The 14921-nt window shown below is 32.5% G+C and overlaps 1 protein-coding gene across 1 annotated transcript; it reads left to right on the top strand.

Annotated features, from left to right (window-relative positions):
• The first annotated feature begins 2169 nt into the window (after positions 1-2169).
• On the top strand, positions 2170-7929 carry LOC106071404 (uncharacterized). The gene is made up of 8 exons (XM_013231495.2): positions 2170-3275; positions 3849-4039; positions 4673-4776; positions 5057-5160; positions 5400-5468; positions 5649-5807; positions 6516-6646; positions 7211-7929. The coding sequence occupies exons 1-8, from the start codon at positions 2323-2325 to the stop codon at positions 7354-7356; spliced, it is 1857 nt and encodes a 618-aa protein (XP_013086949.2). The 5' UTR covers positions 2170-2322; the 3' UTR covers positions 7357-7929.
• The last annotated feature ends 6992 nt before the right edge of the window (positions 7930-14921 follow it).

Genomic DNA, 14921 nt, shown 5'->3' with positions numbered 1-14921 from the left:
GCAAAAGAATTCATCAAAATGACTCCAAGACTAAATCAGCTTTTTGTGTAAAATAAAATGTTAAATGGTAGCCTTCAAATGAGTTGGATAGAGTGTGTGTCTTCTTACCCAAGAATAATATGGCCAATATATATGTAACTAACGAGTACTAGAAGTATATTTTATAGTTGAATGTGAAAGTGTTACATAGTAAAATAAAGACACAAAGATAAAAGCACATTTCTTACACCATATACTAAGATAAATTTGTAGAGTTATTCTTCCTTAATGTCATTAGAGCATAGAGCGGGTTGCTTGAGCCAGCCAGAAAAAAACAATAACTTAACATAGTTTAAGTCTAATTAATATGCACGACTAGATTGACACGTGAATACAAGTAGGACTTAATTATTTTATTATTTTTTTAAATAAGAAGCTGCTTGCAGACAGCACAGAAAAACATCATTTTCAGCATCTCTAAGTTTAACATACTGCACCAAAGTCGCAACCTAACATAATGACTTCTGATTAAGAAAGTAAGCTATCTCTTTTTAAGTTTTTCATGGCGAAATAAAACAAAAACTTGAAATAAATGGTTGGCATTGCACTAGCAGTTTTAAGTAGAAGTGTGACTAAAAGTCAACTATACTGTCACGTCCCTTTTCTCTGTCACTCGTCACTACCTCATTCTACCTCATTTTAATATATCTGTACCAGTAGTAATTACATTGGCTCTTTTCGTCTGGTGATGTTCTCACTTATGGTGCGTGTAATTAATTTATCTGCTTGATTATTAGAGTATTTTAAATGTGTATGAACAAAACAAATGTCGCTAATATGACGTCAATATTTTCTTCTGGTAGGCCCTACGTTTGTTGCATTCAATCCATCTTGCCCTTTAAATGTAAGCTGTATCTTTTTTTAGGTCTGGAGTTTTGTCCTGTGCTTTACGTTACTGGACAGCCTTAGCAATTGCCTTGGATATATTCTTAGAGGACTATTTGAACCATGTTTACGGTGAGTTTTGTTTCACGTTGTAAACTTATTTTAATAGGGATTCGTTCGTATTTGTAATCTCTGTTATTTGTTTTCTACAGGGTTTCGGGTTTCAGTGTGTCAGTGTAGGCGGTACATTGTGGTATTGTGAGTTCTGGTACTGTAACTCTGAACATTGTTTTAACTTCATCGTTGTTAATTATTTTTCTTGATTGAAAGATCCTGGTATTATTCTGAACATTTTTTTTATAGAAAGTGAACTGAAACTGTTACAGAATCTTTGTCTTGAGTTGGGAAACTGAAATGTTGTTGAGGTCAATATTATTGGACAGCATACTACAATAAGGTGGTTATTTTTTTTTAAATACTAGTTAAGCATTTAATTGAACTGAACTTATGAACTACAAAACTTCATATCATGTCATATGTATTTGTATGTACGTTTTATTCACATTAATCATTTGTCATGCCATTGTACAGATATCATTGAATTAAATGTATGGTTTAATTGTAAATCATCATACACAGCGTAGATTAATGTATGTACATCTGGGTGTGTATAGTGTGTCTGTTAGGATGAACCTTGGGACTGAGATAGTTATTAAGTAAAAAGAGATTATAATTAATTTTAACACACACGCGCATTGAAATCAAAATTACATTTAATACCAAGACAATTTAATACTTATTAATTAAATAATCAAAGTCCTGATAGTACTGCTGTGGTGGTAGTCAGCGTTTTTCTCTCTGAGTCCTTGATGGACTAGTAATCAATTGTTAAATCATAATTAATTGACATCAAGTACTATTTTGCAATGCTTTTAGATGTACTAGAATGGTTGAAAACAAAAGCGATTTTTTTTTATTAGCTTTAATAAAAGTGTACCAAATTTATTTGTACCACAACAATGCTTTGCAATGTAATTATTTTAATCAGGGGAAGCTACTCTTGTGATATACTTAACGATACTCTTTTTTTGTATCGATACTTAACGTCGTTGATTTGCAAAAAGATAATTTTTGGCAATTTTTTATTATAATTAATTTAAAATTTCCTTAAAACTAATTCACAATATATCTTATTGTATATATTAATTACGTCGATTCATTTCTACTAGCTATTAATAAATTAATTTATGGACATCGAGTCTAAAATATCGACTTTCTTTTATTGGTATCCAAAACAAACTTTATAACGAATACCAATTCTTTTCTGTTTTGACATCAAAGCATGCTCCTTCGATGATAAACAAAAGTTAACACTATTTTAGAAATAGTTCTATATAGACTGGCTAGACCTAGACTGCTAGATCTAATTGAGAACTAGAGATTTACGTCTAATCAAAAATGAGTGAAACAACTGTAACTGTTGATGATAAAGTTTCAGGAATTGATCTAGATCTAGTTGTAGACCCTCGAACTGTAGAACTAGAAGAGCAAGAGATTGAAGAGTGCCATGAGCCTCAGGCAGTAGCCGCAGTACCTGGTCTAGAAAATCTAGATCTAGTAGAGAATCATGAGAAAGTTGATGCTGTCAATGTTTTTAACAGTGTCGGTGTTAATAACAGTATTAACACTAACAGTGAATTGAATGAAACTGAAACCAATGTATCTATGGGCGTTAGTATTTCTATGTTAAGTAACTTAAGTGAAGCGCAAACAGAAGAAACTCAAACTCTTGAAACTGATAGAAAAGATAATAAAGTTTTAGAAATTGATCTAGTTGTAGATTCTCGAATTCAAGAGCATGGATCTGTTAATCAAGTAGATGCTGTCAATGTTATTAACAGTGTCTGTGTTAATAACAGTACTATTAACACTAACAGTGAATTGAATGAAACTGAATCCAATGTATCTATGACTATGGCTGTTAGTGTTTCTAGGTTAAGTGAAGTGCAAACAGAAGAAACTCAAACTCTTGAAACTGATAAAAAAGATAATAAAGTTTTAGGAATTGATCTAGTTGTAGATTCTCAAACTCAAGAGAATGGATCTGTTAATCAAGTTGATGTTGAAAATGTTATTAACAGTGAAAATGTCAGTGTTAATAACAGTATAACCACTAACAGTGATTTGAATGAAACTGAAAGCAATGTACCAATGGCTATGACTGTTAGTGTTTCTAGGTTAAGTGAAGCGCAAACAGAAGAAACTCAAACTCTTGAAACTGGTAAAAAAGATAATGAAGATGATAGATCTAACCCTAGAGCCAATACAGATAGATCTGATTGTTCTGAAATTGAAGATGATTGTGTCATAGAACTTGTAGAAACGTCAGAAAAAGCTGTTAAAAATAATTGGTAGGTCATTGTTAATTTATTTGAAGTCCAATGTGTATTATGCAGAAAAATCATTAAAATGGTATCATTTTCTCCCAGACTACATAGAATCTATGCTCTAGTCTAGTGTACAATCTCTTCTTGTCCAGAACTACTGTATTTTAAGTTTAATATTTAAATTAAATTGTCTTTATGTTTTGTATAAAAATTATATTTACTTAGTAATTGCGAGATCTTTTGTTGTTATATTTTAATTTTGATCAATGTTTATCAGTATTTATTAAAAAATGAATAATTATACAATACTTTTATCATTGATTTCCGTTCATCTGGTCGATGGCATCCTTAACTGCTGCTTAGATTGGCCGATTTTGTTGTTCTTATTTTATAGAAAAAAATTTCAATCTTACACTCATCCCATTTGTAACTCGTGTGTTGAGTTGTACTTGTTAATCATAGATATTACCATTCAAGATAACCCATTCCAGTCAGCAATGAAAGAGTTCTTTCATGCATTTAGTTTCAGAATAAAGAACAAGTTATAAATGTGTTATATTCTTATCTTTATTTTTTTATCTATATTTTTTTTTTCAGTTTAAAAAGAAAATTTCCTTGTGAAATATGTAATCAGACTGAGGCTATCTATACTTGTCCTAACTGTGAGCTGAGAACCTGCTCCTTGTCATGTGTCAAAGAACACAAGATTCGACTTGGTTGCAGTGGAGAAAGAATAAAAACTGCCTTTGTAGATAAATCACAATATGGAGAGGGGCATCTTTTAAATGGTTTGTTTACAGTTTTAGATAGATTAGAGTAAGCATTGCTGTTATACTCAAAAATGAACTCGTAATTTATAAGGAGGAAAAAAAAATTCCAATAAGATTGTCCTTAGCACATTACAAATATTTAGGATTTTTTTATTTTTTATAATAATGTTTCTTGTTCAACATACTGCTGAACATCTGAAATTTTAAGCAATGTTGTTTTTGAAGACCTAAATTTGTTTCTGTGTCTTGGTTTTTAAGACATCTTCATGTTGTTAGATAGCACCTATTCTCCACAGCTGTCTTTGGTTAGTGCTTGATGTCTCAAGAACTCATGGTCTGTTTAGACATCAGATCTAGAGAATAAAACACTAGAGTCTACTCTATCTAGGACTAACAATCTTTTTTCAAAGCAAGCATAAAGATGTATATAAATTACTTTTGTCAGGGAACAAAGATGAGTTAGAAAAAATTGCAATTCAAATTATGTATAAGCATGCGCATCATGAGTTAAATTTTGAATTAGCTATTAGGTACTTTTATAACCATCACTGTTATCAACACTACTTATACTTTTTGCAACACACTTTTAAATTACAAATTATGTTTGGTTGAATGTTTTGTTGATAAAATTTGTATTGTATGTGTTTGTAGATTACAGATTGCTTGAGGATGCAAACAGAAAACTGTACAGTTTTAAATCATCACAAGACAACAGAAAAAATCATTCCTTCTCAGGACCATATATGAATAAAAGGGTTAGATTTCTTACTCTGTCATGTTTATAACTGTAGCAGACTCTGCAACTTTGTACAGTAACAAATATTGTACAATATATCATTTTCTTGATTTTTTTTTTCTAGAATGCTTCAAAAGATTTTCTTCCTGCTTTTCATTCTTTCTTTTTTTTTTTAAACTAATTCTTTGATTAGTTTATCTCTTTATGACTTGTAGGTTAAGCTATTTTTATGTATTTAGGTTTCAATACAAAAGTAGAACATAATAGAAAATGTTTCGGTGATTTGTATCTCTCTTCAGACCAAGCTCTTAAGTACTGCTGCCTTCAAGAGAGGGATCAAACTACAAGTGTTATCACAAGCTTTGACTAGACATAAAAATAATACAAGTTATTATATGATAAGGTTTGACAAAAATGCTTAATATTTACTTTGTTTTCTGCTGTTTGCATAAAGCTTAATGCAATCCCATCTCTTAATCAAAAAATCATATAAATTTTGGCTTAACTTGAAAATTGTTCTGATCTTATTTGAAGTTGTTAATGAAAATCATCCTTTATTTAGAATATTTTTTATATAAGTTTGAAACTTCAGGGCTCTGGTTTATGACAAATTTTAATATCTCTATATTTCTTGGCTTCCAGATCTGATAAAATTCTTTGGCACATTGGTTGGCATTTTGTGGCTTCCAATACAGAAATAAAAGATGAACGGTGAGTAGCTTTTTTTAACATTTATGTATAATGTCAACATTATAAGGTATGTTACTTTTAAGACTTGATGTAAATTTATTAGCAATAATACACTAGTCCAAGTTTGTTGTTGTTGTTTTTTTTTTCACATTTTTTTTCAAAATCAAATCTGTTCTGTTGTTGATTGTTCTTTAAATCTAGTGTGCCAGAAGATACCATTCTAAAAGACATTGCCAAAAAGTGGATCAATTTTGTAGATCACCCAGAAATGAGGAAATGTTTAAGGGATTATGAGAAGGACAATCTTGAAGCTTCTCAGTTTCTTTTGAAAATTGAATGTTTGCCTGCCAATAGAGTCAGGTCAGTAGACTTTCTGAAAAGATAGTGAAGATTTCCAAACATTGAACTGCTAGTCTCTTAACTTGTTATACAGTTACATATTTTGCAACCGGTACTTTCTTAAAATGTCTGGTCTAAATTTTTCATTCTACTTGTTGAGACCCTTCACTTAGTTACATGTAGTGTTGACTTCGATAACATTAACTAATTAATCCAATTAAGTAGTTGATTTATAGCCACCTTGAAATAGCGGTTACATAGCATCTTGGGCTTATTAGCCAAATAGAAGAATTGCATCATTTAAACTATTCCAAAATGTAGTAGAAATAAAAGGAATAGAAAACTTAAAGGTGTTCATATAAAAACCTTGGCTGAAACATGTATTTGTTGAACATTGACATCTGCAGAGCTGTCACAATGTGCAATGGAATCACTCCATTGCCATTGTAGGACTATACATATTTTTTTATTTTTGCTGTTATATATTGCAAAAAAAAAAAAAAAATTGATAATATGTAAATAAAATTAAGTAACCAAAAGTGAAAGAGCTTGACTGGCAATTTTTGCACATGGCTTAAGCTTTTTACTAGTTGTTGGAAGCTGGACACATATCACCCACTGAAAATACTGAGTTCCATTTCAATCAAAACTAAACATTCTTAGTGTTTGGCTGTATTACATCTAGACATTTTAGTATGAGATCAACTCACCTTAAGATTTCTTTCTCAGGTTTTTTAAACTCAATCCCAATGCTACACTTGGTGAAAATCTAAAAGGACATTGTCTGACAGAGTTCCCTACAATTTATGTCTTACCACCTCAGTACAAAGACACACAGAACTTTGTCCTAATCTCTGAAGGTAAGAGACATCATGTTTCAAACTTTAATATGTCATTTTTGTTTTCACTTTGTAGATTGTTTTATTCAGTATCTATAATATGAAATAGATCAAAACACTTGTCCAAGGCTATACACTTCATGTTGTTGGCATCAAATCTTTCAACTATATTTCCTGCATTGTTTCTTAACTCTTTCTCTCCTAATTGATGATATCATCGTTGATTTGACCCCATTAAATTTAATTAATCTTTGATTTTATAAACTTTAATTTTGTATTTTATAAAAAGAGCATGCATTCTCCTAAAATTCTTTACCAAGAGTAATGTTTTCTGATTACAAACAAAACTTTTATTGAAGTTTTATCATAACAGGGCAGAATGTACAAATTTGAAAAAAGAACTATTCTGTCAGAACGTGGAAAATAATTATGGAGATAAAGAGTTAAAAGAACACATCCAAATTGTCTCTATATATTAAAATGTACAGTTCTGTTTATCAATTTAATATTAAATATTTCTATACACAATCAGACTATGTAACAATGGGTAAATTTAGTTTTGTTGTTTTTATTTGTTTCTGGTAGATGATTTGGAGTTCATGGAGGTACAAAATCGTCAACATTTAAAACCTTTGGTGGCAACAACAAGTCAAGCTGACCTTGAATTACAACTCTTGAATCCTAAATCAAAAATATACATGCCAGAAATTGGAGATATTTTGGAAAGATAAATTGAAAGGGAAGATAACCAATTTTTTAAGAACTTTTAAACATGTGGAACAAAATTTCTAGCATAAGAGTTGCAGAGGTACTACTGGTACTAAAATTTTCCAGCTACCACTAGTGAACAGTATTATAGATTAAACATGATTTAGACTTCTGATGGATCTTGGTCTACAGCTTGTCATTGTGCCACTGAGACTTTTTTTTATTTTGCCCAAGTCATTTGTTGAAAGTTCAGTACTTGTACATAAACAAAATTTGACAGTGATATAATAATTTGATCTTTTCATTTTATTTGTGTCCATAGTATGCATTGAAGACTGTATACCACAACAATTAATTGTTAATTTAAATTGATTTTATGTAATGGTGATTCAGGTTAATTCATAGTGCCTTCATTCTGGTGGAATGTGAAGCAAAGGAATTGATTCCTGCACTATTATCTTTGTTGGTGAAACAATTTGTTGATATATTGATTCTTTTGCCAGCTTTTAGTGCAACTAATTAAAAAAACTATAGTCTTATAATACATTGCAAGAATGTATTCAAAATGAAATACAACTTCCATGAGCATTTCTGTTTGTTTGTGTTCTCGTTTTTTTTTTTAGAAAGCTTCATAAATTTACTCTGTCTGGGCCAAATTTTGTACACATTATCTCCCCCACACCAATTCTTAGATCAAGTTGAAACTCCTAACAAAACATGAATCAATAGAAGTAACTAGTTATTCTATTAACTCAATGAGTGCGGAGCGTCTATCCCATAGACGGTCTGTCTGCCCTAAACGCACGGAACGTCTATCCCATAGACGTTCTTACCCTACCTTTGTTTTGTTGCATTTTTAAATTAAAAATTTTAACTAACAACAGTGGAACTATTTTTACTTTATAAAAGAGTTCTTGATCCTTTGTTTACATAGAAATTAGAAGCTTTTGGCTTTATTTAGACATTTATTTATTACTTTTTTTACAATGTAAAAAAAAGTCGCCATGACTACGCTAGTCCAAGACACACCCACAATGTTGACTACTGAAGAAACTTTATAATTATTCCAAAAATTATCACAAATAAATAGTAATAATGAAGAATTTGATCTAGATGTATAGATTAGATTCAGGTAGGTCTAAATATAGTGTATTTATATGATTATATCTAGTGTATATTATTAGTATTTAGATCTAAATCTATTATTGTCAGTAGGCTAGGTGTAGTCTGTAGATCAAGATTGACTAGATCTAAGCTTTTATCTCTAGACTTGGACTCTAGATCTAGATATATCTTTAGATCTAAGCTTCTGGTAAATAAAAAGAAAGGAAATGGTAGATCTACATCAAATAATCATCCACTGTGGGCATTTTTTTCCCCATTTTCTTTTTTTTTTTTTTTAGTATTGTTTATCTATAAAAATCTACAACATCATGGCTATGCTTGTTCAAGACACACCCTAAATGTTTACTACTGAAGAAGCTTTATTATTGTTTTATTTATACTTCTATGAATTGTAATAATGAAGATCTTGATCAAGATTTAGCATAGGATGAAGCAGACTTGGACATTATTAGCATTTAGATCTAGATCAAGTATTGCCTTATACGCTTAGGCCTTAGACTAGGGCTAGGTCTTGAATGTAGATCAAGGTTGACTAGATCTATGCTTTTATCTTTACACCTTTGTAGATTCCTATAGATCTAACCCTTAGATAAATGAAAACAACAGAAATGGCAGATCTAAATCCAATATTCATCCACCATGCTGGGCCTTTTCTTGGTATATTTTCTAGCAATTTTTTTTAGTATTGTTTTTTGGTAAAAATCATCACCATCACTATACTGGTTCAAGTTACACTCCAAAAGGTTTACTACTAAATAAAAGTAAAATATAAAATTATTCTAAATCCATAATTTATCACAAAGGAACAGTAATAATGATCTATTCAATGTCTAAATCTTAGGTAAAATGAATAAGGATTTTTATTGTCCTTCATCTAGTTAGAGATTTAGGCTTTGATCTCTCGCTAGCCTATGTCTTGCACTGGTCTAGTATTAGAATGAAAGATGTTCTATGCAAATAAAAAGAAGACAAATCTAGATCTATATCCCATTGATTCAAATGTACATAATATTTGAGTGCATTTGGTTGATAGATTTAGTACTGGTATCTATTGTTATTGGTAGTAATGAAAAGCGCAATAATTTTCACTTTTTTTCTGACTAAAAAACAAGGTAAAAATAATAATATAATCAATGATTCATCATCTTTTATTGACTGTTTTATCACATTTCTTTTTGAAAATGCTGTAAATAGTCTAAATATGCTGTTTCAACAGTAATACAAAGAACAAAATCTAAATTTAGGTCTCAAAAGTTCTAAAGTTGGCATCCATTTTTTTTTCTGAGTGTCATATTATTTAGATTATAATTTGTATCTTATATTTAAATAGAAAGATGTTTACATTTTCACATTCTCCATTCATTTACCTTTACTTTGATACCAAATATGTTACTATAGCATCATTGGTACTTAAACAATAAATTTTTGTTTTAGCCATGTTTGGAACATTTTCTTATTTTTAAAAAAAAAGTAGCATTTTTTTGAAAACAAAACACAGCAGTCAATGAGTTAATTTACTGGTAATTAATTATTTTGTTTGATGCCAACAAGAAAAATTAATCCTTCAGTATTAGCAGATATGGCTAAATATGTGAAGTTTTGTCCCCGTAGATAATTGTACACATTGTTTCTCCCACACCCATTTTCTGATCAAGTTGAAACAACACAATTATTCAATGTACCTAATAAAACGTGAATCAATTAAAAAAATTAAACAATTAGTTAATTAATTATTGCTAATCACTATCAACTAAATCGCCATTTTGCCTTCACTAGTATAGAGAAAAACAGATGACCTCTGAAAGAGACAGCTGGAAAGTTCTCACAAAGGTCATGGGAAGTACATTTAGGACCTGGTTTGAGACTGTTGAAGACGATGAAAAGAAAACTTAATTACTTATCAAAATATACAGCTCACAACTGGGTTTGCATAGTTGCATTAAATACTGCACTCTTAATCGTGGGAATCAAGTTGTGCAATAGATATTACAAAATGTATTAGTATTCTCTATGATTGCTCCAGCTTAAGTCAATCAACTCATGTCACCTTTGTTAATTTAGATTCTCTTGTAGATTTCAGTCTTTTTCCACGCCAAAAATCTTACATTTGTACAAGTAGGCTCTGGAAACTTTTGGTAAAAATGTTATGGCAAATTGTTTCCTTAGAATTAAGAATGGAAATAAAATTTATATGAATGCACTTCATGATTCCAGTCAAGATTAGTGTCAGGGTTATATTTTATTTAATGTTTGTTTATAATATTAGTGTACTGGTGCTAGAGCTAGACATGTCTCTGTTTATCTATAATGATCAATTTCAACAATAAATCTATTCGCATTTTTATTATAGACTTTGCAATAGTAACCGTCACATGACATCTTCTTCCGAGTACCGGTAGAAGAGTGGCACCCCAGGAAATATAAAAACACAAAAATAAACTACGCTACCTCAAATATTCAAAGGAAACAAAAACTACTGTTTCCTAATTCCATGAATGTTTTAAGCTTAATTCCCCCCCCCCCCCAAAACGCACACTTTTTTTTTTTCAATAAAACCTTGAGGATAAATAGTCACCTAATTCCGTAATCGTAGCCAAGGGAATTTCAGATGGTAAAATTCCACTTTTCAATAAAAAAAAAAAAGCAAATAAGTTATAGGCACTAGATTCCATGAGCGTAGCCAAGATGAGAGGTCTGAGGAGGGGGTTGAGGTTAAAAACCCCTTCCAATAAAAAGAAAAGCTACAATCACTAAATTCAATGAGCGTAGCCAAAACGAGGTTTTCAATAAAAAAAAACTGAAGTTACCATTTTAGTCTAGAAATTGGGTTTTTATGCCAGTTGCTGGAACCCTTTAATAATGTAAATCTACAAGAATTCTATGTATTCAGACAGACAATAAAGAACTATAAGAGTTAACCCAATCTCAAATAAAACATTGTACACATTGATTTGTTTTCCTACTAGCCACTAGGCTCCATTAATGAAGTGCAGGGAATAGCAGATTTGATATTTGACCTACACTTTTTAAATAGAAGAGTAGTGGTAGGCCTATATTGCATGTAGACAACTCAGAATATGCATGTTTAGTTTCAAATACAGGAAATAATGCTTGGCGCCTGAGCTTCGCTCGGACCCCGGTGGGTGGGGAATGGCTCACTGCGCTCTACCAAAACCCCTAGTTGGCAAGGGAGCAGGGGTGTCCTTCCAGAAAGAATATATTTTAGGGTAGAAATGACGTTAAAACAAATGAAGGGACTCGATGCAACGAAATTAATTACGTATAATATAAAATAAGGGGCAAGATAAAATAAGCACTGATCGATGAAGTGCTGCTGAGAGCAAGGTGCCAGCTAGGACATCCGCGATGTTAGCAGCAGCAGACGTCTTATGGCTGTCTGTTCGTGTTCACAGAATGCCACAAGGTTGACTTCCACAAGACATTCTGTATGGTGATCTAACAGAAGGCAGGACGAGCCGCTGGTCGTCCACTTTTAAGGTTAAAGGTATACTGATGTATGTAAACCCGACATGAAGTTCTTCAAAATCGACACTAACAGTTGGGAAAAAGAAGCACTGGATATATCGACACAGAGAGCAAGCGTAAAGGAAGGGTCTCGGATTACAGATGGCATACCCAACACAGCAGTAGAAAGGGGTGAAAATGCAAAAGCACTTGCGGTGATCAGATGCCCAGCGTGTGACCACAGCTGTGTATCAAGGATTGGCTTCTTTAGTCACACAAGAAGTTGCAAAGGGAAAAGATTCTCTCTATAGACGTAAAATAATATATGTGTGCGCGCGTGTTGGGAGGGGGGAATTTCCACTCAGAAAAATGCCAGTTATTAAGAGTAACAAAGAAATGAAATAAATAAAACAAATAGCTATTATAGGGGCCTAAAACTAGACCGACTTATTTCATTCATGGTAAGGTAATTTCTCAGACTAAAACTTCAGGTAGATGTTATTATAAATGAGAAAATGATAAGTTGTCATGGAGCACCCGCCATATTGCTGAAACTATTTTAGAAATACAACAGAGCATTGGGGTCTATTGAAAGAAAATTGTAGGCCTACAATTCAAACAAGTACATAAGAAATAAAAGGCTATTTAACCTAGGTTAGGTCAATATTTGATTAACATGTATCCTCTGTTTGGGGCCCCAGACTCAAGAGAACATAAGTAAACTAGAACGGACGAAAAATAGAGCGTAACAAGTGCCATCAAGATATGGGTAGCTTCAAACTTGCTTGAATGAGCCAGTAAAACCAATGACTTTAAATGACTTAGCAGGGAGTTGGTCTCTCATTAACGTGTACGACTAGATTAACACATGGTTACGAGTATAGGAGTAGGACGTAACTATCTTCTATTTTGAAAGAACATTTGTTATTTACAAGATTCGTCCATGCGGCCCTACAAACTTGTTCCGGGATTCATCGCCGTAAACAAAAAATATCGTCGAATCCAAAGCTACAGAACATGTATAGCATCTGTAGCTTCACTATTATGCACTGAGGGCAACGGTTTTGAGAGGCTGGAAAATTGCGTGCTAGATATGGGTTTCGGGTCGTAGGTTGGGTGACACTGGTCTAGATCCGGGGTCGGCAACCTGCGGCTCGCGAGCCACATGCGGCTCTTTGAATGTGAAGCTGCGGCTCTTTAGTTCTATACGCAAATATTATTTATTTTATGGAAACATTTTTTTGAAAATAGTTCTGAATCTTTTAACAAAGATTAGGCGCCGATTCGATCTCTCAGCCACTTGTACTCGCTTTTCACCACACCCTCCCCCATTGCACGCGTCGTCACTGTTGTCAGTCCGTCGTCAGCTCTCGAATGAGAGCAAGACGAATTGGCATCTTAACCGCATGCTTTGGCTGTGACGTATAGTTTGTTGTTTGAAGTAAATGAGTTAGAAGCGAATGATCTCAAAGGTAGAAACAATCTACAAGTAATACTATTCTGGCAAACTTTGCGGTACCACTAGAAATTGCACAAAAACGCATACCATCTACAGATGATGAGACTGCTTCCTACGTGCATCTGAAGAACTGTTTCGTGATTTCAAAAACATTTATCACTTGCCATAGAATTATTCTTGCAACATAAAGACACGGCTCAAGTTGCCCATTTTGTCAGGTATATGTCTACCCTAGGGTTGCTACAGCTCTCATGACAAACTAGAGGGGACGATAGAGCGAATGCTAAGCGAAAATACCTTGAAGACAATAAGATCGATTTAGTTAAAATCATTTAAATAGCAACTGATAGAGCCAGAAGTATGACAGGAAAAAAGGGCCAACAACGATTCGTCGGAGCAAAATAAACCAAGAAATTCTTACGTTTCACTGAATAATGCACCAAGAAGTGCTGTGAGCCCAAACGATTCCGACCGAAATAGATGAGGTCATGAATTTGGTAATCAAGACTGTTAACAGCATCTTGTGAAAAGCACTCTACCACTTAAACGAAATGGAGACTCAGTATTCCGACCTCTTCTTCCCAAAAAGTGCTATGACTTTCCAAAGGTAAGGTGATGAAACGTTTAGATTTGTGTTTGAATGAAATAAATACATTTTTTTCTATATGAAAAGGGCATTTATCACATCGAATTAGAGAACGACATATAGTTGCAAAACTTTTACTTTATGATTGATTTAACAGAGTAATTAAATGAGCTGAATCTAAAACTGCAAGGATAGGGAAACCCAGCCTATGTTTTGGTAGAAGATTTGGTTTGTTTTGAAGGACAATTCATTCTTTTTGCCGAAGATAATCAGAGCGGTCCATTATTTCATTTTGAATGTCTAAAGCAGCATCACGATACAATCAGTGCAACTTTAGACACAAATTACTTAAGCACAGTTATACAAAAAATCAAAGAGGAATTTCTTGATAGATTTGAGCAGCTCAAAACCTACAAAACTATTCTAGCATTCCTAGTACACCATCTCAACACAAATAGTAACGAAATCCACATTGATACTGGATCTCTAGAAATGCAATTGATCGATTTAAAAATTAAAGCTTTGTGGGGTGGAAAATTTACAGAGTTGAAAAACAAGTTGGAAGTGTTGGAGGTCCAGAAATGTATGTACGTAACGCAACAAAAGTGGACAGCTTTAAAAGGAATGCCACGAGTTGATTCGGCACATGGAATAATCTTCCAGATTGCTACAGTGAGGTGAAGAAGTTGGCATTGGGAGTGATGAGTATCTATGAATCGACATATTCGTGCAAGCCTTTGTTCTCTTGCATGAATATAATTAAAAGTAAAGTAAGAGGCCAACTAACAAATGAAAATGTATTCCAACTTTCTAAAACCAAAGCCATCGCTCCCATTGAATTTGTTTCCTCAATTGTTTGTTATTGAAGTACAAGTTAGTGATGCAAGTAAATGTAAACTTTATCTAGTTGTTATCGAAATAAAAAATAATTATCTAATAATGCCATATATATA

The sequence above is a fragment of the Biomphalaria glabrata genome, chromosome 9 (genome assembly GCF_947242115.1).
Source record: "Biomphalaria glabrata chromosome 9, xgBioGlab47.1, whole genome shotgun sequence".
Taxonomy (NCBI): domain Eukaryota; kingdom Metazoa; phylum Mollusca; class Gastropoda; family Planorbidae; genus Biomphalaria; species Biomphalaria glabrata.
This window is presented reverse-complemented; position numbering and strand designations above follow the sequence as displayed.

What these genes read in the sequence shown, in the direction of transcription:
- LOC106071404 (XM_013231495.2), top strand. Translation starts at nt 2,323, where the DNA reads ATGAGTGAAACAACTGTAACTGTTGATGATAAAGTTTCAGGAATTGAT. An exon ending in ACAGAAATAAAAGATGAACG is followed by an intron (nt 5,469 to 5,648) that starts GTGAGTAGCTTT and finishes CTTTAAATCTAG; the next exon opens with TGTGCCAGAAGATACCATTC. An exon ending in CTTTGTCCTAATCTCTGAAG is followed by an intron (nt 6,647 to 7,210) that starts GTAAGAGACATC and finishes TGTTTCTGGTAG; the next exon opens with ATGATTTGGAGTTCATGGAG.